This window comes from Oncorhynchus clarkii, chromosome 32 (assembly GCF_045791955.1).
Source record: "Oncorhynchus clarkii lewisi isolate Uvic-CL-2024 chromosome 32, UVic_Ocla_1.0, whole genome shotgun sequence".
Classification (NCBI taxonomy): Eukaryota; Metazoa; Chordata; class Actinopteri; order Salmoniformes; family Salmonidae; genus Oncorhynchus; species Oncorhynchus clarkii.
The window spans coordinates 33781825-33807587 of record NC_092178.1 but is presented as its reverse complement, the minus strand read 5'-3'; the positions used below and the strand labels follow the sequence as shown (position 1 = coordinate 33807587).

At 44.0% G+C, this 25763-nt stretch overlaps 1 protein-coding gene across 2 annotated transcripts; it reads right to left on the bottom strand.

The window, feature by feature from the left end:
* Nucleotides 1–25659, bottom strand: LOC139392335 (E3 ubiquitin-protein ligase RNF19B-like). 2 transcript variants are annotated; one of them, XM_071140247.1, is made up of 10 exons: nucleotides 25387–25647; nucleotides 24526–24650; nucleotides 11883–13226; nucleotides 5793–5992; nucleotides 5266–5410; nucleotides 4232–4394; nucleotides 3128–3383; nucleotides 2750–2939; nucleotides 2334–2468; nucleotides 1–1983 (listed from the first exon to the last, which is right to left on the bottom strand). In XM_071140247.1, exons 3-10 carry the CDS (start codon nucleotides 12566–12568, stop codon nucleotides 1554–1556), a joined length of 2205 nt encoding a protein of 734 aa, XP_070996348.1. In that variant the 5' UTR covers nucleotides 12569–13226; nucleotides 24526–24650; nucleotides 25387–25647; the 3' UTR covers nucleotides 1–1553. The 2 variants fall into 2 exon arrangements, with proteins under 2 accessions (XP_070996348.1, XP_070996350.1); XM_071140249.1 differs by lacking the exon at nucleotides 24526–24650 and having other exon boundaries at nucleotides 25387–25659.
* Between the last annotated feature and the right edge of the window lie 104 nt (nucleotides 25660–25763).

The window sequence follows — 25763 nt, the reverse complement described above, 5'->3', positions numbered from 1 at the left end:
TTGTTGCAACAGAAAAATGTGTTTATTTTCCAAATCAAAGTCCACAACCTCTCTCACAGTCCTGTGTGTTTGGCTCCATAAAGGGGCTTCCAAAACAGTGCCAGGAGATACTACACATTTATATACAACACTTTCATATTGCTACTCATATATTTATAACTCTTTTACCCACATGTACTGTATATGTGTCCTTAAGGGTAAATCCTCCTGTCATATTTAGGACGTTTCTGTTTCAATCCATGGTACATTCATGTGGTTTCTCATAGGCAGAAATAAGCGACAACTGAATGACATCAACCGACCATACCAAGCACTGCTCAATAGTATGATCTGACCACATAAAGCTGATTTGAAATGAAACAATGTTCCCATATAGAGATTTCATGATGTCTACAGTAAATGGGGATATCTTAAAACAACTGAAACACGTGGTCAGTGAAACAGCAAAAACAAGCTCTAGTAAATTATTCTAGAATAAATAAAAATGGGTTATTATTCTAGAATAAATAAAAAAGTTTCTGATAATCAACATTTGGCTATGATTTTACAAGTAGGTATGGAAGAAAACTCAAGACAGTAACTGATGACAACAAATAGCAACAACAACAAAAAATGAATATTTAGATAAAGTGCACAAGTGCTCATTCATACATTCACTCAATAGTGGGACAAACAAATACAATCACAAGAAGTCCATCCATTCCTTCTACTATTGTTTTCTACTGAAAATGTATATTAGGTCTTTGTCTTTATAGTCTTTGTGTAGAACGCACACGCATAACTAGAGTGGGTCAGGCAGCTAGCATGTCAGAAAGCCAGTGTGTTCGTCAGTGAGCGTCATCACTGTCTGTAAGGCGGGCAGTCAGTCATTAAGTACTTGTCTATCTTCCACGACATTGACTCTTGTGTAACCCCTACATTGTTCTTCTCTGTGCAGGTGAGATTCAAGTGCAGATCGCCTCTAAAAGTCATGTCTCTGAACAAACTACTGTAAACTCATACTATACTTGAAGGCCTACACAGCCATAGAAAACTCTTGTTCACAGAGACTCATGCACACAGCAAATAAAAGTACTTCTAAATCATTCAATATCATTCAGTTCTAACAAAAAAAAAGGAGGAAATCAAGCCAACAAAGTCCAGTACAAATGCCACACTCAAACATCCCTAAAAACATCCTCTTCCATAGTACAAACCCCATCCCCCACAACCCTTCACTTGTTAGTGTGCCTGGTGACCTTTTACCTTTTTTTGCAGTATTTCTTGTGGAAAATGTGTACCTCTTGTTTAGCTTTTCTTTCTTTTCTCAAGTAGCCAAGGCATTTTTGCACCAAGAAGTAAACAGAGAAATCTCAGAGGTAGAACCCTGCCAATTCTCTGCAAGGAGATCGAGATGTTGAGAGAGGGACAGACAGACACATGTTTACGGGTGTTGTTTGCAGGTAAGACATTTTGTTAACAAAAAAGCAGCAAAAGAATTACCCGAAAGCGAAAAAAAATAACATTTTGGGTGGGGTTGTGGAATCTCTGAGAGCTCTCCATCAGTTGGACTCTTAAACATAGAGGAGGACATTATCCGGGGGACAGTGCAGTCTGTCGGAGGTGTGAAGGGGTCTGCAGGTGGCCTGGGGTTGAGGGGGCCGGCAGCTCTTGGGATGAGGCGAGTCACAGTCGTCTGACGTTAGCTCGTCGATGTCGTCCGATTGGGTGTCGGACATCTCCAGGTCGCTACGGATGCTCTCGGGCTGGGCCAGAGTGACATCGCGAAGCCCCTCCCTGAGCGATGCCCCTGGCGACAGGCCTAGTGCTGAGCCAAACAGACCCCCGCCCCTTCTGGAGCTGCAGTCCTGAGGCTCCTCCCCGCCTGAGCCGGGGCATGCTGCCATAGCAGCAGGGGGCGTGTTTAGATCTTCCTCACTGGTCAGGCAGAGGTGGCTGGGTTTGGTCTCGATGTCCACCTGGATTTCCAGGTTAATACAGTCCCTAGGAGAACAAAGACGTTTAGATTTACTAGTCAGCATATCATCTGCTATATCCAGTGTCACCTTGCCTAACATTATAAGTTTAACTCAAAATTGATTTGAAAACATCTGTCGGGAACTAAATCAATGGCTAAAATAAATATTTTTGAACCACTAAGTGCTGCCTGCATACCACACAGACTAAAGACAAGTCAGACGCAAGAGAGATTCGAGGAAATTGAGCTGTTGCATCAGAGACAACAACAACATGAGTCCGGCAGAAACAGAATGAGACTAGATGTCAAATCAAGGAGGAGGAGTAGATTTTTTCAAAATCGTGTGTGTAAGAGAGAGGGATATTGTGACACTCACCTGTCAGGGAGTGTGTAGGAGGAGATAATGGAGCCGGCCATGCCCCGGGTGCTGGCACAGTCACTACCCGCTCCCAGACTACCTGTCTCTCTCTGGGCACTGTCCTTCCCCAACTCCCCTCCCGGGAGCTCCAACCTGGAACAACACAAAACATGGTTATTATTACTATTATAATTATTATTATTATATACCAACAACAGTTATTACAGCGTTCAACATACGCCACATTACATTTACTCAGCAAAAACATTCACAGCAGCGGTTATAATTCTTAAACGGACAACAAAAACTGTACTTAGTTCGTTTAAGGCTTACTTGGCCCCTATTTATACTGTGTCTCTGCTTACAATGCACCACATTCCCCTCCATAAGAAGTACAGAACAGGTTCTCTTCCCTGCTGGGCTCCCCTCCATACCTGTTGTATTTGCCAGTCCTGGCTCCAAGGGCGCCCCCGGCCAGAGTGTTGAAGTGGGGGTTGTCTCCCAGGACTCCGGGGGCCACAGAGAGGCCCTCACTGGGGGAGGTGGTGCTAAGGCCGCTGGCTGCCCTCTCCAGGCTGCTCTCAGCCAGGCTGGGAGACTTGAGGGCCCGCCACGCATCAGCCACTGGGGGACAATTATTTAAGATTTTTTATTTCATGACTGATGATATATATTTCCTGTCTAAATTAACTTGCAGTTCAATTATGTTTGTAACATAAAAGAGAGACATACATGTAGGTTCATGTCGTTGTTGCATTTTACAGTATTAGCTCTATTAAGGCAAAAAGGATAGCTCTTTAAGTCTTGCTCACCTGTGATTGGGCCGTCGTCCTCGTCAAAGTCTATCCGCATGCCACGCCCCTTTCCTCGGCTGACGCCACAGCCTCCTCCGCGGCACAGAGAGATGGGCACGACTCCATAGACGTACGCCAACATGATGGGCACGCCAATACCCACACTGACGGCCGCGATCACAGGAGCTGTGATGATTGACAGGGCCACTCCTCCCGTGATGGCCAGGTTCCTCCTGTGGCAATTGGTCTTCTTCCCCGCATAATGGGCGTGAATCTATCACAAAATAAAAAAGATAGATAGTAGTGAAGGTGAACGGCAATAGAAGGCTATTGCAGCTGAAACGTCTGTATTGGGGTTTCGGTTTGATTAATATTATAAAGCACTTGGGAGAAGTAGGTCATAGGTTGTGTGAGGGGATTTCTTTCTTTGTTCACATGCTTATATTAGTATATTAGTACCACCATCAGAGCTACTTTACCTAGACCTATTACGGTTTTACATCTCTGGTTGTGATTGGGTGAGGCAGTTGGCTGAGTACAACTGGTAATAGTCTGAAAGGTATTTTCTACAGCTGGGAAGGCTTAGGGGCCTGGAACAATACAGGGTGTGTGGGTGGGCTATTTTACAGCCTTCAAATGGGCTTAAGTTCAAGCTCGCAGTTATACTGTATTGCCACCAGGACGCGGTAAAGAGATAGCCTTTAAAATCGGTCATTCTACAATTCTATCGAGGCTAAATTGTTTCAAAATGAGGTCGTTTCCGAAAAACAGTTGTAGCGTCATACCGAAACTAAAGAGGAGCTTATGGTTTGGAACCATATCTATTTTCAGGAATTGTATTTCTCGATTGCTGAAATACACGCAGGAAACGAAAGTGCCACCGCGAAGGTGAACATCATATTGAAACTAACTCTTTTTCTAAGTCCACCACTGCCACATTTCATTTCTACAATGAATAGCTTTTCTGTTAAATATCATGAAAAGTCAAATATTTTCATTCTTTTCCTTTGAATGTCTCAGTGAGCCACTCCAAATAAGATCCTCTGCTAAATGACTGAGTGTGGGCCAAATGAAGGGGGATTTTCAGTGAGGGGTTGCCCATCTGCCAGTGTTTTTGCCTACCTTGCGCCCCACATAGACGGGGATGCCAATAACCATGGCAGGCACAGCGATACCAGCGATGAGGGTGATGCCCACCGGGGCTCCGATCAGAGTGCCCAGCTGCCACAGGATCTTCTTCTTACGAGTCCACGGCTTCTTTCCCCAAAACGTACACCCTGATGGACTGAGAGAAAGAAGATAGAGAGGGATTGATGAAGGGATATGGAGGGAGAGAAAGGGGAGAGAGAGAACGTAAGAAAACGGGGAAAGAATGGAATGTGTAGAAAATAGAGAGAGTGCCAAGAGGGGGGGTTGTGAATTGAGAAAAATAAAGAAAAATGTGTAATGGGTGGGAAACAGATATAAAAAGAAAGGGGGAGAAATATGGCGAAGAGCAAGGGAGGTAGACAGAAGACTGATTAGTTCTGGGCCCATGTTCAGGAAAAACAATCACCACAGCAACAGAGGAGTGGAGGTGATGGAAGGTTGTGTCATTATGAATTCAGAGCCCTCTGCTAATTGTCACACAGGATTGAGAAGCGCATCACTGCCTGTTATCCACTTTTACAGTATTGCTCATACGATCTAAGATGTGTTAGACGGAATCTGTGGAAATGTTTTGTCAGTTTAATGTAGGAATATACTTGGTGTCTTCTTATCCAAACAATATAGCCTTTCATTCAGTTATGTTTTGCATCAGTATTTTTTATTTTTTTAATCTTAATTCATTTCATAAAATGTGTAGGTATTTCTTATTTAAAATCAATTCTGAAGGCATTTTTTAAAAGCACCAGTCTAACCCCAGTAATGACAATCATGCTTTAAAATTGGGTGGATGTCATCGTGTAGGCTGAGCGGAGTTCCCACATCCGGTTTTCAGCGGAAAAGGACGCCAGGTTGAATTATCTATATCCCTGAAAACCGGATGAATCCGGTTGTTGGCAACTCCGCTAAGGGTGTGTAGACCTATACGTATTTTTGGCACATGGAAAGTCATCTACTAGTCCCTTCCATAAATCTGTGTTGACGTGGACTGTCGTAGTCTTGAGAGTTACCTGAGGTAGTGCAGGTCGGAGATCTCCTTCATGCAGAGCCAGCAGAACTCACAGCCGCACACGGCACAGGTCATGTGGTTACAGCTGCCGTCGTTCATCTTGATTATGTAGGCGCCACATCGTGGGCAGGGCTTGATGTCATCGGCTAGGGACGAGAGAGAGCGAGTGGGTAGGTTGATTAGTGGGAGTAGGATTCAAGACAACGTTGATCTGAGGTCAGTTTTATGGCTTGCCGTTTGGATATGGGGAGGGTAAGCTGATTCTAGATCTGTGCCTAAAAGGTACTTCTACTTTTACCAGAGACAGAGGAGGATTGGTTTGGAGACATTGTGTGCCGATATAGTTATTTTTGACTGCCAACAGCTAGAGTAAGAGACGGGGTGATAAGGGTTAATTCATACCGACTTACTGTTCTTCTGTCCACCGAGACATTTGGAACATGAAAGGAGGTCTGAAAATTGCTTTATGAGAAGAGTGAGACTAATATACAAACATAATAATAACAGCATGAAGAGTAATCAAAGTACCGTGCCCGTGCTCCTGCGTGTAGCTGGGTGAGTGGTTGCTGTGCATGTGCAAGGAGAGTGCCCTCTGCTGGCGGGCCGAGTCACAGGTCTGGTTGGGGTGCCACGCCTGCTTGCAGTGGTAACAGAACTCAGCCAAGCAGCCCTCTCTACAACACACCAGCCGGGGGCAGCTGGCACAGCCCGAAGCGATCACGGCGAACCTGTCAGCGGTAGAAAGAGGAAGACATTTGATTTTCAGAAAACCTTTATAGGCACATATTTGCTCATGCGAAATCAATGGAAAAGTGAAAAATACATCACTGGGGGGAGAGGGAGAGAGGGAGAGAGAGAGAGAGAGAGAGAGAGAAGGGAGACAGAGAGAGAGAGAAGAGAGACAGAGAGAGAGAAGGGAGACAGAGAGAGAGAGAGCGAGAGAGAGAGAGAAGGGAGACAGAGAGAGAGAGCAGAGAGAGAAGGGAGACAGAGAGAGAGAAGGGAGACAGAGAGAGAGAGAAGGGAGACAGAGAGAGAGAGCAGAGAGAGAAGGGAGAGAGAGAGAGCAGAGAGAGAGAGAGAGAGAGAAGGGAGAGAGAGAGAGAGAGCAGAGAGAGAGAGAAGAGAGACAGAGAGAGAGAGAAGGGAGACAGAAGGGAGACAGAGAGAAGGGAGACAGAGAGAGATACTGAGTCAGTGGAGGGGACACAACAGCCTTGGAGGAAATTGTGAGTTAAAGAAACTATCAAGCGGTTAAGGTTCAAAGTAAATACACTGAAGCTGGACAAAGAGTTAGAAAAAAGAATATGAGAGGAAGGAGAAATAGGCAAAATATGATTTCAGGCTGTCTGGAGTAGCCTCAATGAAGGGCACGAGGGGAGAAAGACCAAGAGCTAATCTTCATAGCATATTATCATAATTGCAGAGTTACATGACACCACACACACACACATTTCCCAATAAAGTAAATAGGCTTTCACATCACCATAAGAGGAGAGGCAGGGTTCTTATCTTATCTCGGATGTAACAAGATCATCAAGTACTGTATGTAAAGATGAAATGGTATCTAATCTCATATAACACCATTTGTAAGTGACAGTGCTCAAAGACTGAGACTTAAACTGAATTTAATTAGAAAGTGAATATCTTTCTCATCAGAAAACAATGCTAAAAATTACATATGACCCCTCACACAATTATTGCTTTGAATGTACAGTTGAAGTCAGAAGTTTACAAACACTTATGTTGGGGTAATTAAAACTCATTTTTCAACCACTCCACAAATGTCTTGTTATTAACAAACTATAGTTTTGGCAAGTCGGTGAGGACATCTACTTAGTGCATGACAAGCAATTTTTCCAACAATTGTTTACAGACAGATTATTTCACTTATAATTCACTGTATCACAATTTCAGTGGGTCAGAAGCGTACATACACTAGGTTGACTAGTTTGGAAAATTCAGCTTGGAAAATTCCAGAAAATTATGTCATGGCTTTAGAAGCTTCTGATAGGCTAATTGACATAATTTGAGTCAATTGGAGGTGTAATTGTGGATGTATTTCAAGGCCTACCTTCAAACTCAGTGCTTGACATCATGGGAAAATCAAAATAAATCAGCCAAGACCTCAGAAAAAAAATGGTAAACCTCCACAAGTCTGGTTCATCCTCGGGAGCAATTTCCAAACACCTGAAGGTACCATGTTCATCTGTACAAACAATAGTACGCGAGTATAAACACCATGGGACCACGCAGCTGTCACACCGCTGAGGAAGGAGTCTCCTGTCTCCTAGAGATGAACGTACTTTGGTGCGAAAAGTGCAAATCAATCGCAGAACAACAGCAAAGGATCTTGTGAAGATGCTGGAGGAAACAGGTACAAAAGTATCTATATCCACAGTAAAACGAGGCCTTTATCGACATAACCTGAAAGGCCGCTCAGCAAGGAAGAAGCCACTGCTCCAAAACCGCCATAAAAAAGCCTGACGATGGTTTGCAACTTAACATGGGGACAAATATTGTACTTTTTGGAGAAAGGTCCTCTGGTCTGATGAAACAAAAATAGAACTGTTTGGCCATAATGACCATCGTTATGTTTGGAGGAAAAAGGGGGAGGCTTGCAAGCCGAAGAACACCATCCCAACCGTGAAGCACGGGGGTGGCAGCATCATGTTGTGGGGGTGCTTTGCTGCAGGAAGGACTGGTGCACTTCACAAAATAGATGGCGTCATGAGGTAGGACAATTATGTGGATATAAGTTGAAGCTTGGTCGCAAATGGGTCTTCCAAATAGACAATGACCCCAAGCTTAAATTGTGGCAAAATGGCTTAAGGACAACAAAGTCAAGGCATTGGAGTGGCCATCACAAAGCCATGACCTCAATCTTATAGACAATTTGTGGGCAGAACTGAAAAATGTGTGTGCGAGCAAGGAGGCCTAGAAACCTGACTGAGTTATACCAGCTCTGTCAGGAGGAATGAGCCAAAATTCACCCAACTTATTGTGGGAAGCTTGTGGAAGGCTACCCGAATCGTTTGAACCAAGTTCAACAATTTAAAGGCAATGGTACTAAATACTAATTGAGTGTATGTAAACTTCTGACCCACTGGGAATGTGATGAAATAAATAAAAGCTGAAATAAATCATTCTCTCTACTATTATTCTGACATTTCACATTCTTAAAATAAAGTGGTGATCCTAACTGACCTAAGACACCGCTCTCCTCAAGGTCTTCAGTGTTTCGCTACACAGGCAAACCAGATGTCAAATACCAAAACTGTTGAAATCCTATTCTGTCTCTTTAAAAAACCTCAAACTAGGGGAAATGTCAACACCACTATGGTTTTTCCCCTTTAACACAGTTCTTAGCAGCACCTTAAATCCAGTTTGTGCTGGTTTCTCTCCCAATTACTTTGTTTGTTCAAACTGGCAACATGTCTTCAAGTCTGAGCTCAGTGGCTTGTTGCAACAGAGCAGAGACACAAGTTGCCACGGCAGCCTTTTCCCTGTAGGAACATTCCATGTCAACGCTGCATTTTGCTACACCCGCGATAACATCTGCTAAATATGTGTATGTGACCAATAAAATGGGATTTGATTGGTCGGTTCTTCTGCGTTGGAGCACGACCATGACTGACATCACGGCTTTGAGCGGTAGGAATCTGAGGAGCCCAATGCTGACAAGCTGCAGGTTTGGAGCAAATGCACTCTGACAGCCACGTCTAAGAATAGCGCAAGCTGTCAATGCTTTTAAATGGTGATACAATGCTTTGTTTTCAACTAGGTTATCATTACAGTACAAATGTAGTACACTGTCTGTGACTCTGTACACACATACACTCAGTCCTGTGAGTGTGTAATTTTTTAAAAAATTTTTTTTTCACCTTTATTTAACCAGGTAGGCCAGTTGAGAACAAGTTCTCATTTACATCTGCAACCTGGCCAAGATAAAGAAAAGCAGTGCGACAAAAACAACAACACAGAGTTACACATGGGATAAACAAACGTACAGTCAATAACACAGTAGAAAAATCTTTATACAGTGTGTGTGTAACAGTATAACTTTTGTCCGTCCCCTCGCCCCGACCTCGAACCAGGGACCATCTGCACTCATCAACAACAGTCACCTACGAAGCATCGTTACCCATCGCGCCACAAAAGCCGCGGCCCTTGCAGAGCAAGGGGAACCACTACTTCAAGGCCTCAGAGCGAGTGACGTCACCAATTGAAACGCTATTAGCGCGCACCACTGCTAACTAGCTAGCCATTTCACATCGGTTACATGTGCAAATGAAGTAAGATTAGGGAGGTAAGGCAATAAATAGACCATAGTGGCAAAATAATTACAATTTAGCATTAACATTGGAGTGATAGATGTGTAGATGATGATGTGCAAGTAGAGATACTGGTGTGCAAAAGAGCAAAAAAATAACAATGTGTGGATGAGGTAGTTGGATGGGCTATTTACAGATGGGCTGTGTACAGATGCAGTGATCGGTAAGTTGCTCTGACAGCTGATGCTTAAAGTAAGTGAGTGAGATATAAGTCTCCAGCTTCAGTAATTTTTGCAATTTGTTCCAGTCATTGGCAGCAGAGAACTGGAAGGAAAGGCGGCCAAAGGAGGTGTTGGCTTTGGGGATGACCAGTGAAATATACCTGCTGGAGCGTGTGCTACGGGTGGGTGTTGCTACGGTGACCAGTGAGCTGATATAAGGCGGGGCTTTACCTAGCAAAGACTTATAGATGACCTGGAGCCAGTGAGTATGGCAACGAATATGTAATAAGGGCCAGGCAACGAGAGCATACAGGTCGCTGTGGTGGGTAGTAATGATCACTTTAAATAAATCCCAACCTCTCCGTTACACCTGGCAACACTGGATACCTCTGTGCCGCATCACTAGTCACCATAGCAACTGACAGCCTGCAGAGCAACCATAGACCTATCGCTGCTCTGATTGGTTGTCTCCCCCAGTCAATCAGTGAGGTCTGATTGGGGAATGGGAGGGAACTGACCAATGAGACTAAAGGACAATGAAGCTCAAGAGTTAAAATCTTCACAAGAATAATAGATTGAGATGGTGTGTGTGTGTGTGTGTGTGTGTGTGTGTGTGTGTGTGTGTGTGTGTGTGTGTGTGTGTGTGTGTGTGTGTGTGTATATATATATATATATATATATATATATATATATATATATATATATATATACACACACACACACACACACATATATATATATATATATATATATATATATATAGAGAGAGCCCAGGGTTGGGCTCAATCCAGAATGGAATTGAGAATGCCTCGTAAATTCCAATAAAATTATTACATTTGAATTGAAGTAGTAAACAGGATACAGAACTCCAATTCGAAAGGAAATATAATTAAATGCCTAATCTATTCTACAGTGCCTTCAGAAAGTATTCATACCCTTGACTTATTCCACATTTTGTTGTATTACAGCCTGAATGGGAGTCAATTCCCAAAATTCTAAATTGAGCCAAACCCTGGTGTGTGCGTGATCATTCAAGTGAGTTAAGTAGTCTGGGTTTTTTTTAAAGAGAGAAAGAAAGTGAAAGACAAATAAAGAAAGAGCGATTTAGACAGAGGTCTCCGAGACTCCACAGCCAGGGACAATCCAAGCCACTTTACTATGACCAAGGCCACATATTCCTTACCTACGACAATGTAGTACCATTATGACATACACAATGTCAAGTGTATGGAATCTGTACTCTTCAAGTAGGTCAATGATGACACACACACACACACACACACACACACACACACACACACACACACACACAGAGTGCCCCTTTGAAAAGCTCCACTCCCGTTAGCCCAAACCACACTAGACCTTTCCATGGTAGGGCTGTAGAGAGGGAATAGTTGTGTAGTGAGTCATTCTGGTCTTTTTAGAATGTAGGTCATCTATAGTCCAGCCCACTGTCTTGGTCCTTCCCCTCTGTCTGACAGGATTCACATTACCAAACTGGTATGTTTCCTTTGAATATAACCAGCACAGATAATCTGTGCTTTCCCTCCTACATACACATGCATGCGTGTGTCACCTACACACAAGCACAGACATACATACACACACACATAAACACTTGCGTGTCGCACACACACACACAAAATAGGCTCCTACCAGTTTATCAGAAATTTCCCCATATCACATTACACGATCAGCCACTGAGCACTGTCCTTCCCCTAGTAACCACATAATAGTCTGCAACATTCTAACCTACTTAGAAAATTCTAGGCTATAAATCTTTCCTCTCACTTTTGTCACCTCTAAAGCTTGTTATAACACTGGAGGTCATTCCAGTTCACGACTAACATCCTCAGACTTTGGATAACTGACAGAACACTGCTTTGAAAGCATGAATCTGCAAACAAACAAAAAAAAAGGTATAGTTTGAGTTAATGGTAAGGGTTTGGTAAAGGTAACGGTTAAGTTCAGGGGTTATAAGCACATTTGTGGTCAGAAAGCGCTTTAAGGTACTTCTGCCCCTTCTACCATGGCTAGACAGTGATGGCTCTATAGAGTTAGGGTTAAGGTTCAGGTTCACACTCAGGTTACGAGGCCAGTTAACAACGGAAATTAACTCTTACCCGCAGTCGGGCGCGGGACACCAGCGGCAGTCTGGGTCGGAGGCCAGGCAGCGTCGCAGTAGGAACTCCTCATACTTCTCCAGCAGACCTACGTCGTCCAAAATGTCCGCCACCTGATGAGGCGCCAGGCGCTCTGAGCACTCGGGGCAGCTGAGGTGGACGCGGCTCTCGGTGATCTCAATGCGCAGGTACTGGCGCAGGCAGCACAGGCAGGAGCGGTGGCTGCAGCCCAGCAGCTCAGGGAGCTGTTCGGGGGGCTGGGGCACCAGGCACAGGGGGCACTCCAGAAAGTCCGCTGGAGGAGAGGTGCTGGTGGTCGTGGAGCTGGAGGACTGGGGCGGACCCAGGGAGAGCCGACTGGAAGAGAGGGGCTCTGTTGGGGTGGAGGTGGGGGAGGTGGCTGGGTCCTGGGGGGCGTCCGTGGTGGTGGTGGCTGGGTTAGGTGTGGGGGTAGAAGGGACTACTGGGGGGACAAGGGGGGTGAGTTGCTGTTGTTGATGGTTTTGGTTGTGGAGCTGGGATAAAGGTGTGGCCGCCCCTGCATTGGCGCTCCGGGAACCCCGCTTGCTGTGGAAAAGGCTGTGGAATGAGATGCGTCCTTGGCGTTTTCCTGGTGCCCGGCATTTGGGGTTGGGAATGCCGCTCACCGAGGAGTGGGGGGATTCCGAGTCCCTTTCCGATCCCATTTTCCCAGAAAGTGACACACGGAAGCTTCTTTCCTTTTCCGCTCTTATTATAGTCTTATATCACTGTGATGAAGCTTTCCTCACTCACACACACACACACACACACACACACACACACACACACACAAGGGTACTTGTCCTTGGGTGAAACCAGAATGGAATGTCACTGATACCCAGTTGGAAACCCCTTTTCCCCTTCCTCTGACAAGAAACAATGGAACACACAAATGGAACTATAAACAAGAAGACAAAAGTGAAAGAAACAAAGTCCCCTTCCTCCCACTGGCGTTCACACCTCTCACACTCAGTTGCTCCAAATCAAGAATGTGAGAAAAGTAACAGGTGTGCTTTCATCGAAACAAACATGGGGGTCCAAACTGACAGTAAACTGTTACTGTAAACCACAAAGAGGAGAATGACTACAACAAGAAACGTCAATGTCCCTTCTCAGTAAATGTTTCTCAATTCAAACGAGGAGGAAAAAAAACATGATAGGAACGTTCTAGAATTTAAAGAATAACGTCTTGGAGGTTATTCAAATGTTCTTAAATCCTTCTTGGTGGTTGCTCCAGTCAGATTTTCTTCTCTAGTCCTTTATTCTCTCTTGTTCTTCTCCTCTTCCCTTCTGTGTGTCTCTCTTACACTCTCAATCAACCGTCTGTGAGGAGGAAGAAGATAACAGGAAGTTAGCAGTGCAAAGAGCCCAGGAAGCATGCTCAGTATGACACACCTCTCCCTCCTTGCTCGTTCTCTATCTCTCTTTTTCGACTTCACAATGAACTCTTGGTGCAGATAGCCAGGAAGAAGATATTAAATACAGTGCATTCGGAAAGTATTCAGACCCCTTGACTTTTTACACATTTTGTTACGTTATAGCCTTATTCTAAAATGTATTAAATTACTCCTCCCCCCTCATTAATCAACACACAATACCCCATAATGACAAAGCAAAAAAAAGGTTTTTAGACATTTTTGCAAATGTATTTAAAATAAAAAACATAAATACCTAATTTACATAAGTATTCAGACCCTTTGCTATGAGATTGAGCTCAGGTGCAACCTGTTTCAATTGTTCATCCAAGAGGTGTTTCTACAACTTTATTGGAGTCACCCTGTGATAAACTCAATTGATTGGACATGATTTGGAAAGGCACACACCTGTCTATATAAGGTCCCACTGTGGACCAAAAACCAAGTCATGAGGTCAAAGGAATTGTCCATAGCATTGAAGGTCCCCAAGAACACAATGGCCTCCATCATTCTTAAATGGAAGAAATTTGGAATCACCAAGATTCTTCCTAGAGATGGATGCCTGGCGGCCAAAATGAGCAATAGGGGGAGAAGGGCCTTGGTCAGGGAGGTGATCAAGAACCAGATGGTCACTCTAACAGAGCTCCAGAGATCCTCTGTGGAGAAGGGAGAACCTTCCAGAAGGACAAACATCTCTGCAGCACTCCACCACTACTCATTAAAAGGCACATGACAGCCTGCTTCGAGTTAGCCAAAAGGCACCTAAAACTCTCAGACCATGAGAAACAAGATTCACTGGTCTGATCAAATCAAGATTGAGCTCTTTAGCCTGAATGCCAAGCATCACGTCTGGAGGAAACCAGGCACCATCCCTACGGTGAAGCATGGTGGTGGCAGCATCATGCTGTGGGGATGTTATTCAGCGGCAGGGACTTGGAGACTAGTCAGGATGGAGGGAACGATGACCGGCGCAAAGTACAGTGATGAAAACCTGCTCCAGAGGTGCTCATGACCTCAGACTGGGGCGAAGGGTCACCTTCCAACAAGACAATGACCCTAAGAACACAGCCAAGACAACGCAGGAGTGGCTTCGGGAGAGTGTGAAGGTCCTTGAGAGGCCCAGCCAGAGCCCTGACTTGAACCCAATCGAACATCTCTGGAGAGACCTGAAAATATCTGTGCAGCGACGCTCCCCATCCAACATGACAGAGCTTGGGAGGATCTGCAGAGAAGAATGAGAGACATTTCCCAAATACAGGTGCGCCAAGCTTGTACCATCATTCCCAAGAAGACTCAAGGCTGTAATTGCTGCCAAAAGTGCTTCAACAAAGTACTGAGTAAAGAGTCTGAATACTTATGTAAATGTGATATTGCCTTTTTTTATGGGGTATTGTGTGTAGATTGATGAGGGGGAAAAAACGATTTAATCGATTTTAGAATAAGGCTGTAACGTAACAAAATGTGGAAAAAGTCAAGGGGTCTGAATACTTTCCGAATGCACTGTACACTATGCACACGCACAGCTAGCATAATCACTGATAAAAACTTGCTCATTGACTCACACTTACTAATGATAATGACAATGTATCTTGAAGGGGAAGCAAACATATTCATCAGTCCAATTACCTTCTATATTATTTAACCTCTATCATTCCTTCTCGTTCTTTCTCTCATCTGCTCTTCTCTTTTGTCTCGCTCCGACAATATGAAACCCTCTCTCTCTCTCACACACACACACAGTCTCGAGCTGCTCTCCACTTCACACTGGGCTGCTAATGCGGTTGCCATGCCGATGCTCACTATGAGCCGAGCAATGAGCGACCCACTCAGTGACTCTGGCACTTACGTGCACACACACACGCACGCACGCACACACACACACACGTACTCTTGTAATTTATAGATAATGTAGACATTGGTAATTACAGTACTGCTTAATGTAGGTGTGTATTTATACAGTGTTATAGGTGAGTGTGTGTTTGTATGCAGATAATGTTATGCTAAGTTAAGGAGAAAGGATGAGAGAATGAGAGTTATGAGGGTTGATATTCAGAACCTGTGCCACTGTCTAAGGTAGCACACCCACCTTCTAAGCACACACACTGAGTCATAACAGAGTCCTGGCCTGATTTTCTCCTCCTACAGTATACCTGGCCTTTGGACTACAGGTCCATAATGTACTGGTTGATCCTCTCTCTAGACTACAAGGCAAATATGATTCTGATTAAAGTAGTAGCCTCTGAGTGCAGGAGGCTGAGACAGACACAGAGAGAGGATCAATCAGTATGTGTACTGACTCATAAAACATTAGACTTCAGCCCTTGTTGACAGAAGGGTATATGGGAAAGGGCTAACAAAGATACTGTATATAGCTAGCCATGATTGATTGAAATACTATTGGTACATGTAACCACGCCAGCCCAGAAACCTCCACATCCCGTTTCTTCACCTGTGGGATCGTCTGAGACCAGCCACCCGGACAGCTGATGAAACTGTGGGTTTAGTACAACCGAAGAATTTCTGCACAAACTGTCAGATCCATCTCAGGGAAGGTCATCAGCGGGCAAACGCTCACCTTCGATGACCACTGGCCACACGCTGGAGAAGTGTGCTCTTCACGGATAATTCCCGGTTTCAACAGATGGCACACAGCGTGTATGGTGTCATGTGGGCGAGTGGTTTGTTGATGTCAACGTTGTCAACAGAGTGCTACATGGTGGCAGTGGGGTTATGGGATGGGCAGGCATAAGCTTCGGACAACGAACATAATTGCATTTTATAAATGGCCATTTGAAAGCACAGCGCCATTCATCCGCCGCCATCACCTCACGTTTCAGCATTATAATGCACGATCCCATATCTGTACACAATTCCTGGAAGTTGAAAATGTCCCAGATCTTCCATGGCCTGCATCCTCAGCAGACATGTTACCCATTGAGCATGTTTTGGATGCTCTGGATCGACGTGCACAACAGCGTGTTCCAGTTCCCGCCAATATCCAGCAACTTCGCACAGCCATTGAAGGGTGGAACATTCCATAGGCCACAATCAACTGCCTGATCAACTCTATGTGAAGGCGATGTGTCATGCTGCATGAGGCAAATGATACACTCCAGATACTGACTGGTTTTCTGATCCACTCCCCTACCTTTTTATAAGGTACCTGTGACCAACAGATGCATGTATTCCCTGTCATGTGAAATCTATAGATTAGGGCCTAATGAATTTATTTCAATTGACTGATTTCCATATGAACTGCAACTCAGTAAAATCTTTGAAATTGTTGCATGTTGAGTTTATAGTTTTGTTCAGTGCAGTATCTAAAGTTTTGTGTGATATAGAGAGAGAGGGGTGTGAGTGAGGAGGCATGGCAGATGGGCATAAACAGGCTGAAGACTCAGTGGTCTGGATTCTGTGATCAGCACACTCTTTGTCCCTCACTTTTCCTCCCACCCGACTGCTGCTCACTGGCTCACACACACACACGCACACACACACACACACACACACACACACACACACACACACACACACACACACACACACACACACACACACACACACACACACACACACACACACACACACACACACACACACACACACACACAATCTCTCACTGTGATGAACAATTACACTAATGAAATTGTTTTCTTTTGCCTCTGAGCAGCTCTCTAGCTTGTCTTCTGCATTAAAAACCTCTCAGACAAGTCAAATATTGTTATCCTTGCTGCTGCACTGTGAGTCAACTGTATGCATAGCCTCTCATCCTCTTAACAGAGACATTGCTCTTTTTGGACATTAAGTGGGGCCAGTTTGTTCTTTCAGTTTGTTTGGCCTAGTCTAAGCATTTCTGTCTGCGGAAGACACTGAAACTGTACAATCTGAGCACTTTAGGATCCGACATCCTTCCCAGGGGCCCTATAAACCTACATCTACACACATTCACATACACAAACTTACTGTAAATCATTTAGGCGTAATATACACTACCATTCACTTAGAAAGGTCCTTGTTTTTGAAAGAAAAGCCATTTTTTGGTCCATTAAAATAACATAAAATCGATCAGAAATACAGTGTAGACATTGTTAATGTTGTAAATGACTATTACAGCCGGAAACTGCATATTTTTTTATGGAATATCTACATAGACGTACAGACGGCCATTATCAGCAACCATCACTCCTGTGTTCCAGTGACAAGTTGTGTTAGCTTATCCAAGTTTATCATTTCAAAAGGCTAATTGATCATTACAAAACCCTTTTGCCATTATGTTAGCACAGCTGAAAACTGTAGTGCTGATTAAAGAAGCAATAAAACTGTCCTTCTTTAAACTAGTTGAGTATCTGGAGCATCAGCATTTATGGGTTTGATTACAGACTCAAAATGGCAAGAAACAAAGACATTTCTTCTCAAACTCATCAGTCTGTTCTTGTTCTGAGAAAGGAAGGCTATGTGAGAAATTGCTAAGAAACTGAAGATCTCATACAACGCTGTGTTCTACTCCCTTCACAGAACAGCGCAAACTGGCTCTAACCAGAATAGAAAGAGGAGTGGGAGGCCCCGGTGCACAACTGAGCAAGAGAACAAGTACATTAGAGTGTCTAGTTTGAGAAACAGACGCCTCACAAGTCCTCAACTGGCAGCTTTATTAAATAGTACCCGCAAAACACCAGTCTCAACGTCAACAGTGAAGAGGCAACTCCGGGATGCTGGCCTTCTAGGCAGAGTTGCAAAGAAAAAGCCATATCTCAGACTGGCCAATACTATTTAATGAAGCTGCCAGTTGAGGACTTGTCAGGTGTCTGTTTCTCAAACTAGACGCTCTAATGTACATGTCCTCTTGCTCAATTGTACACCAGGGCCTCCCACTCCTCTTTCTATTCTGGTTAGAGCCAGTTTGCGCTGTTCTGTGAAGGGAGTAGTACACAGCGTTGTACAAGATCTTCAGTTTCTTGACAATTTCTCCATGAAATAGCCTTCATTTCTCAGAACACAAATAGACTGACGAGTTTCAGAAGAAATTCTTTGTTTCTGGACATTTTGAGCGTGTAATCGAACCCACAAATGCTGATGCTCCAGATACTCAACTAGTCTAAAGAAGGACAGTTTTATTGCTTCTTTAATCAGGACAACAGTTTTCAGCTGTGCCAACATAATGGCAAAAGGGTTTTCTAATGATCAATTAGCCTTTTAAAATTATAAACTTGGATTAGCTAACACAACGTGCCATTGGAACACAGGAGCGATGGTTGCTGATAATGGACCTCTATACACCTATGTAGATATTCCATAAAATAATCTTCAGTTTCCAGCTACAATAGTAATTTATAACATTAACAATGTCTACACTGTATTTCTGGTCAATTTGATGTTATTATAATGGACAAAAGAAATGGTTTGCTTTCAAAAACAAGGACATTTCTAAGTGACCCCAAACTTTTGAACGGTAGTGGAGCTGTGCTACCGAAATACCTGATAGTTGTTACACAAGCCACTGAGTAACTTAGAGCTGAAATGCTGCTGAGTCACTTAGAGCTGAAAGCCGCTGAGTCACTTAGAGCTGAAATGCTGCTGAGTCACTTAGAGCTGAAAGCCGCTGAGTCACTTAAAGCTGAAATGCTGCTGAGTCACTTAGCTGAAAGCCGCTGAGTCACTTAGAGCTGAAATGCTGCTGAGTCACTTAGAGCTGAAATGCTGCTGAGTCACTTAGAGCTGAAATGCTGCTGAGTAACTTAGAGCTGAATGCTGCTGAGTCACTTAGAGCTGAAATGCTGCTGAGTCACTTAGAGCTGAAATGCTGCTGAGTCACTTAGAGCTGAAAGCCGCTGAGTCACTTAGAGCTGAAATGCTGCTGAGTCACTTAGAGCTGAAATGCTGCTGAGTCACTTAGAGCTGAAATGCTGCTGAGTAACTTAGAGCTGAATGCTGCTGAGTCACTTAGAGCTGAAATGCTGCTGAGTCACTTAGAGCTGAAATGCTGCTGAGTCACTTAGAGCTGAAAGCCACTGAGTCACTAAGAGCTGAAATGCTGCTGAGTCACTTAGAGCTGAAAGCCGCTGAGTCACTAAGAGCTGAAATGCTGCTGAGTAACTTAGAGCTGAAAGCCGCTGAGTCACTTAGAGCTGAAAGCCGCTGAGTCACTTAGAGCTGAAAGCCGCTGAGTCACTTAGAGCTGAAATGCTGCTGCAGCAGAGCTGTGTTGGGGATATACTTAACAAGCCTCTGCAAATACATTATGCAAAATGAAGACAATAAAAGCATGGGTTTCTTTTTTCCCAGGGACATCCAACCAAACTAAAAGGGAAGACTGGGAAAGTTCCTATTATACTGTTGTGCTATATTTCAAGTGTTTCCCTTTGGCTACTTTGATTATGCTTTATAAAAATAAAGAGAAATAAAGAAATTACTCACAAAATTGTTTTATTCATATTATTCAGGGATATGGTTGATATTGATATGCAGCAAAAAGTCAATGAAGCTCACCACCACACAAACCATCCGATTCACATCGGTGTGTTGTTTGTGTACAAAGATTGACAGAGTGTTTGGCAAGCTAATTAGCTGGTTTGTAGTGATACTTCCTAAACCCTCTGTAAGCCCTGAGCTGTAACTGAGGACTGAGGCCTGTGTCTCTGGATAGAGCAAGTGGTCTCTGTGAACTCAGATTTACTGGTTTAATGTTCTAAGTTCATTAGAGCAGATGGGCGTAATAAAAACAAAATGGTGACAGGGTGAGGCAGTGAGATGCCCCTCTGGCTAGAGAGACAGATGCAACTCAGTGTGTCCTTCTGACTTAATCTCCTGGCAGGACCTAATACAGAGGGAGGTAACAGAGTGAACTGCCCCTCCGGCTATGACACAGTTATACACCCCTCTTTTAACCTCTCCTCTCCTCTCTCTCCCTCTTGTTCCTTCTCGTTCTTTCTAGGTCTCCCTCTCGTTCCTCTCGCTCTGTGACAAGGGCATCGTCATGTCTCAGTGGCTCGCTAGAAGGGCTGGGCAGGCCAACGCCGCTGCCGCATCCAAACACCAGGCCAGTTGAGTCATGTCACGATGTGATGATATTACATGCTGACTGGGTTAAAAAAGGAAACATTTCCTTCTGTTCAGCTAAAAGCTCCATTATCTAGTTACCTATTGATTCATAGAGTTTGGAGGCCATTTGGTGGCCTTGTGGAGCCCTCCCACACTTTCAGTAATGGTAGATGTGGGAGTTTGAAGAGGAGTTGTGTGCCAGAGACAGTCGTGGGCCATTCTGTGGAAGCACCTAGAGAAACCCGACTTTGTGATTCCTCTGCAGAACTGAAGCTGGCAGCGATGAGCTTGTCTGCAGTGGACAGTCAATCAAGCATTCAAACAAAATGAAGCAAAATAAATACCCTGGAATAACCCCATCCCAAGCACTCGAACGCACATTACACGCACCCACATACTTATACACCCAGTCGTACACACATTACAGACACGTCGTCAAACACAAACACACATGCGCGCATACACACACACACTTAAGTCTTACATGTATGGGGCGGCAGGTAGCCTAGTGGTTAGAGCTTTGGGCCAGTAACCGAAAGGTTGCTAGATTGAATACCTGAGCTGACAAGGTATAAAAGTTAGAGGAGCCTTCAGGAGGCAAACTGAACGTTTCATGTGAAGCCTGGAGAAGTCACAGTGGCAGAGCGCAGGCCCAGGCCCAGACCCAGACCCAGGCCCCAGCTCCACAGCCATAGCTCGCTGAGCTCCAATCCACAAACACAGATCAGGGTCTACCAACTGACCAGTGGGCATGAAAGTCAGGGAGGGGATGGGTAATTCGAGGTGGGAAGAGAATGAAGGGGAAGGCGGAGAGACGTGTCAGTTAGGACAGTGCATGTGAGTGGGGACAGAGATGTCACATAGGCCTATTATGGTCGACTGATAGGCTGACTTCCAGGCGACTGTAACGTAAAGCTTGTGGGCCTTAACAAACTATGATTGTGAGAATAGTTCCACTATATTGGACTTCAGACTAGTAATGACCTCAGCATTTCTAATAAATAGAGGTCGCTTATGGGAATATACAGTTGAAGTCGGAAGTTTACGTACACTTAGGTTGGAGTCATTCAAACTCGTTTTTCACGTTTTTCACCCCACAAATTTCTTGTTAACAAACTATAGTTTTGGCAAGTCGGTGAGGACATCTACTTAGTGCATGACACAAGTCATTTTTTCCAACAATTATTTGCAGACAGATTATTTCACTTATAATTCACTGTGTCACATTTCCAGTGGGTCAGGAGTTTACAAACACTAAGTTGACTGTGCCTTTAAACAGCTTGGAAAATTCCAGAAAATGATGGCATGGCTTTAGAAGCTTCTGATAGGCTAATTGTCATCCTTTGAGTCAATTGGAGGTGTACCTGTGGATATATTTCAAGGCCTATCTTCAAACTCAGTGCCTCTTTGCTTGACATCATGGTTAAATCAAAAGAAATCAGCCAAGACCTCAGAATTTTTTTTGTAGACCTCAACAAGTCTGGTTCATCCTTGGGAGCAATTTCCAAACACCTGAAGGTACCACGTTCATCTGTACAAACAATAGTATGCAAGTATAAACACCATGGGACCACGCAGCCGTCATTCCGCTCAGGAAGGAGACGCGTTCTGTCTCCTAGAGATGAACATACTTTGATGCAAAAAGTGCAAATAAATCCCAGAACAACAGCAAAATACCTCGTGAAGATGCTGGAGGAAATAGGTACAAAAGTATCTATATCCACAGTAAAACGAGGCCTATATCGACATAACCTGAAAGGCCGCTCAGCAAGGAAGAAGCCACTGCTCCAAAACTGCCATAAAAAAGCCAGACTACGGTTGGCAACTGCACATGGGGACAAATATCGTACTTTTTGGAGAAATGTCCTCTGGTCTGAAGAAACAAAAATAGAACTGTTTGGCCATAATGACCAAACATAATTTGGAGGAAAAGGGGGAGGCTTGCAAGCCGAAGAACACCATCCCAACCGTGAAGCACGGGGGTGGCAGCATCATGTTGTGGTGTGGATTGCTGCAGGAGAGACTAGTGCACTTCACAAAATAGATGGCATCATGAGGTAGGACAATTATGTGGATATATTGAAGCAACATCTCAAGACAAGCTTGGTCGCAAATGGGTCTTCCAAATGGACAATGACCCCAAGCATACTTCCAAAGTTGAGGCAAAATGGCTTAAGGACAACAAAGTAAAGGTATTGGAGTGGCCATCACAAAGCCATGACCTCAATCCTATAGAACATTTGTGGGCAGAACTCAAAAAGCGTGTGCAAGCAAGGAGGCCTACAAACCTGACTGAGTTACACCAGCTCAGTCAGGAGGAATGGGCCAAAATTCACCCAACTTATTGTGGGAAGCTTGTGGAAGGCTGCACGAAACGTTTGACCCAAGTCAAACAATTTAAAGGCAATGCTACCAAATACCAATTGGGTGTATGTAAACTTCTGACCCAATGGGAATGTGATGAAAGAAATAAAAGCTGAAATAAATCATTCTCTCTATTATTATTCTGGCATTTCACATTCTTAAAATAAAGTGGTGATGCTAACTGACCTAAAACAGGGAATTTTTACTAGGATTAAATGTCAGGAATTATGAAAAACTGAGTTGAAATGTATTTGGCTAAGGTGTATGTAAACGTCCGACTTCAACTGTAGTTGTGGGGAAGTGAGCATTGCTTTTCTATTAGTTGTTGAGGACAGATGGTAACTAGAGCAAGCAGCTGGATATCATGCTTTCAGGGTTGCATGTCGTCACCTCTTTTCTAGCTCAACGGAATGATACACTACATGGCCAAAGGTATGTGGCTGTCAAAAGTGCAGGGCTGTCAAGTTCTTCCACACCGATCTTGACAAACCCTTTCTGTATGGACCTTGCTTTGTGCACGGGGGCATTGTCATGCTGAAACAGGAAAGGGCCATCCCCAAAATGTTGCCACAAAGTTGGAAGCATAGAATCGTCTAGAATGTCATTGTATGATGTAGCATTAATATTTCCCTTTACTGGAACAAAGGGGCCTAGCCCAAACCATGAAAAACAGCCCCAGACCATTATTCCTCCTCCACCAAACTGTACAGTTGGCACTATGCAGTTGGGCAGGTAGCGTTCTCCTGGCATTCGCCAAAAATCCAGATTTGTCCGTCGGATTGCCAGATGTTGAAGCGTGATTCGTCAATCCAGAGAACGCATTTCCACTGCTCCAAAGTCCAATGGTGGCGAGCTTAACACCACTCCAGCCGACGCTTGGCATTGAGCATGGTGATCTTAGGCTTGTGTGAGGTTGTCCGGTCATGGAAACCCATTTCATAAAGCTCCTGACTAACAGTTATTGTGCTGACGTTGCTTCAAGAGGCAGTTTGGAACTCGGTAGTGAGTGTTGCAACAGACAGACATTTTTACGCACTACGTGCTTCAGCACTCGGCGGTCTCGTTCTGTGAGCTTGTGTGGTCTACCTCTTCGCAGTTTTGACGCTTTTGCTCCTAGACGTTTCCACTTCACAATAACAGCACAAACTGTTGACCGGGGCAGCTCTAGCAGGGCTGAAATTCTACAAACTGACTTGTTGGAAAGGTTGCATCCTATGATGGTGCCACCTTAAAAGTCACTGAGCTCTTTAGTAGGCCATTCCACTGCCAATGTTTGTCTATGGAGATTGCATGGCTGTGTGCTCAATTTGATACACCTTTCAGCAATGGGTGTGGCTGAAATAGCCAAATCCACTCATTTGAAGGAGTGTCAACATACTTCTGTATATATAATGTATTAATATCCTGTCCTCAATAATGCTTTTGGGACAAACAGGGGAGTGGTGGTACCAGGAATGAATGAGTGAAAGAGTGAGGGGGTGAGAGAGGACAAAATTGAGAATGAGAAGGCATATGACACAACTGGCACTTTGAAATAGAATGTCAAAAAATGTTCAGAGGAGCTAAGCAGTAGTTCACCTGACACTACTGTACAAACATACATGTAGACTGAACAAAAATATAAATGCAACAATTTCAACGATTTTAGTGAGTTAGTGATCATATAAGGAAATCAGTCAATTGAAATAAATTCATTAGGCTCTAATCTATGGATTGCACATGGCTTGGCATAGTCCCACCCAATGGGGAGCCAAGCCCAGCCAATCAGAATGAGTTTTTCCCCACAAAGGTTTTTTTTTACATACAGAAATACTGGGTGGCTGGTCTCAGACAATCCCGCAGGTGTAGAAGCCGTATGTGGAGGTCCTGGGCTGGCGTGGTTACACGTGGTCTGCAGTTGTGAGGATAGTTGGACGTATTGCCAAATTCTCTAAAACAACATTGGAGGTGGCATATGTTAGAGAAATGATCATTCAATTCTCTGGCAACAGCTCTGGTGGACAGTCCTGCAGTCAGCATGTCAATTGCACACTCTCTCAAAACCTGAGACATCTCTGCCATTGTGTTGTGTGAGATAACTGCACATTTTAGAGTGGCCTGTTATTGTCCCCAGCACAAGGTGCACCTGTGTAATGATCATGCTTTTTAATAAGCTTCTTGAAATGCCACACCGGTCAGTGGATGGATTATCTTGGCAAAGGAGAAATGCTCACTAACACAGCTGTAAACAAATTTAGGCACATTTTAGAGAAATATGCTTTAGGAGCATATGGAATATTTCTGTGATCTTAAATTTCATCTCATGAAACATAGGGCCAACACTTTACATGTAGCGTTTATATTTTTGTTCAGTGGACATAAACCCAAACACTTAGTATGTACTATAGTACACTATCACCAGCCATGACTCACTGTAATTTTTTATTACTCAAGAATGAGCAGTCAGAACATGCACAACAATATGGGATATATACAATTGGCTGTTCATAAAAACTGACCATGTAACGGACAGTAACACTTCTGTTAGAGTTAAGATGTGTTACTTCCCATAATGTAGTCTACCAGGTAAGCAACAGAGCGACATGACATTCCAAGCCACAAAAAATCGGAATATCTTGAACATGTTGCAATTTGTGTCAAGGCCCAATAAGGCAGACTAGTCTTACCTGAAGGGTTGGTACGAGACCGTTTTCTGGGATCCGCTGTGAATGTTCATTCGTCAATGGCGATGGGCTGTGATCGCTTGCTTTGGGAGTGTTGAAATATTCGTTGTCTAGGCGATTTCATCTCAACCTCCTATACGGGGCCTGACACGCTGTTCCTAAAATATCAAATGGAGTATGTATAGATTATGAAATGCAGATCGCGCCCTGTCCCGTTTTAGGAGAGCAACAGAAGAATCTCCGCAGCCTCCTTTGCCTTCTCATGGAGGAAAGCCCCAGTCCGTGACGCCACAAACCGAGAACAAGGAAACCCCACCCGTCTGTGGTGTTGTCACCATCGAACGCTCAAAATGAATGTACAGCGCTTGGAAATAAACCAG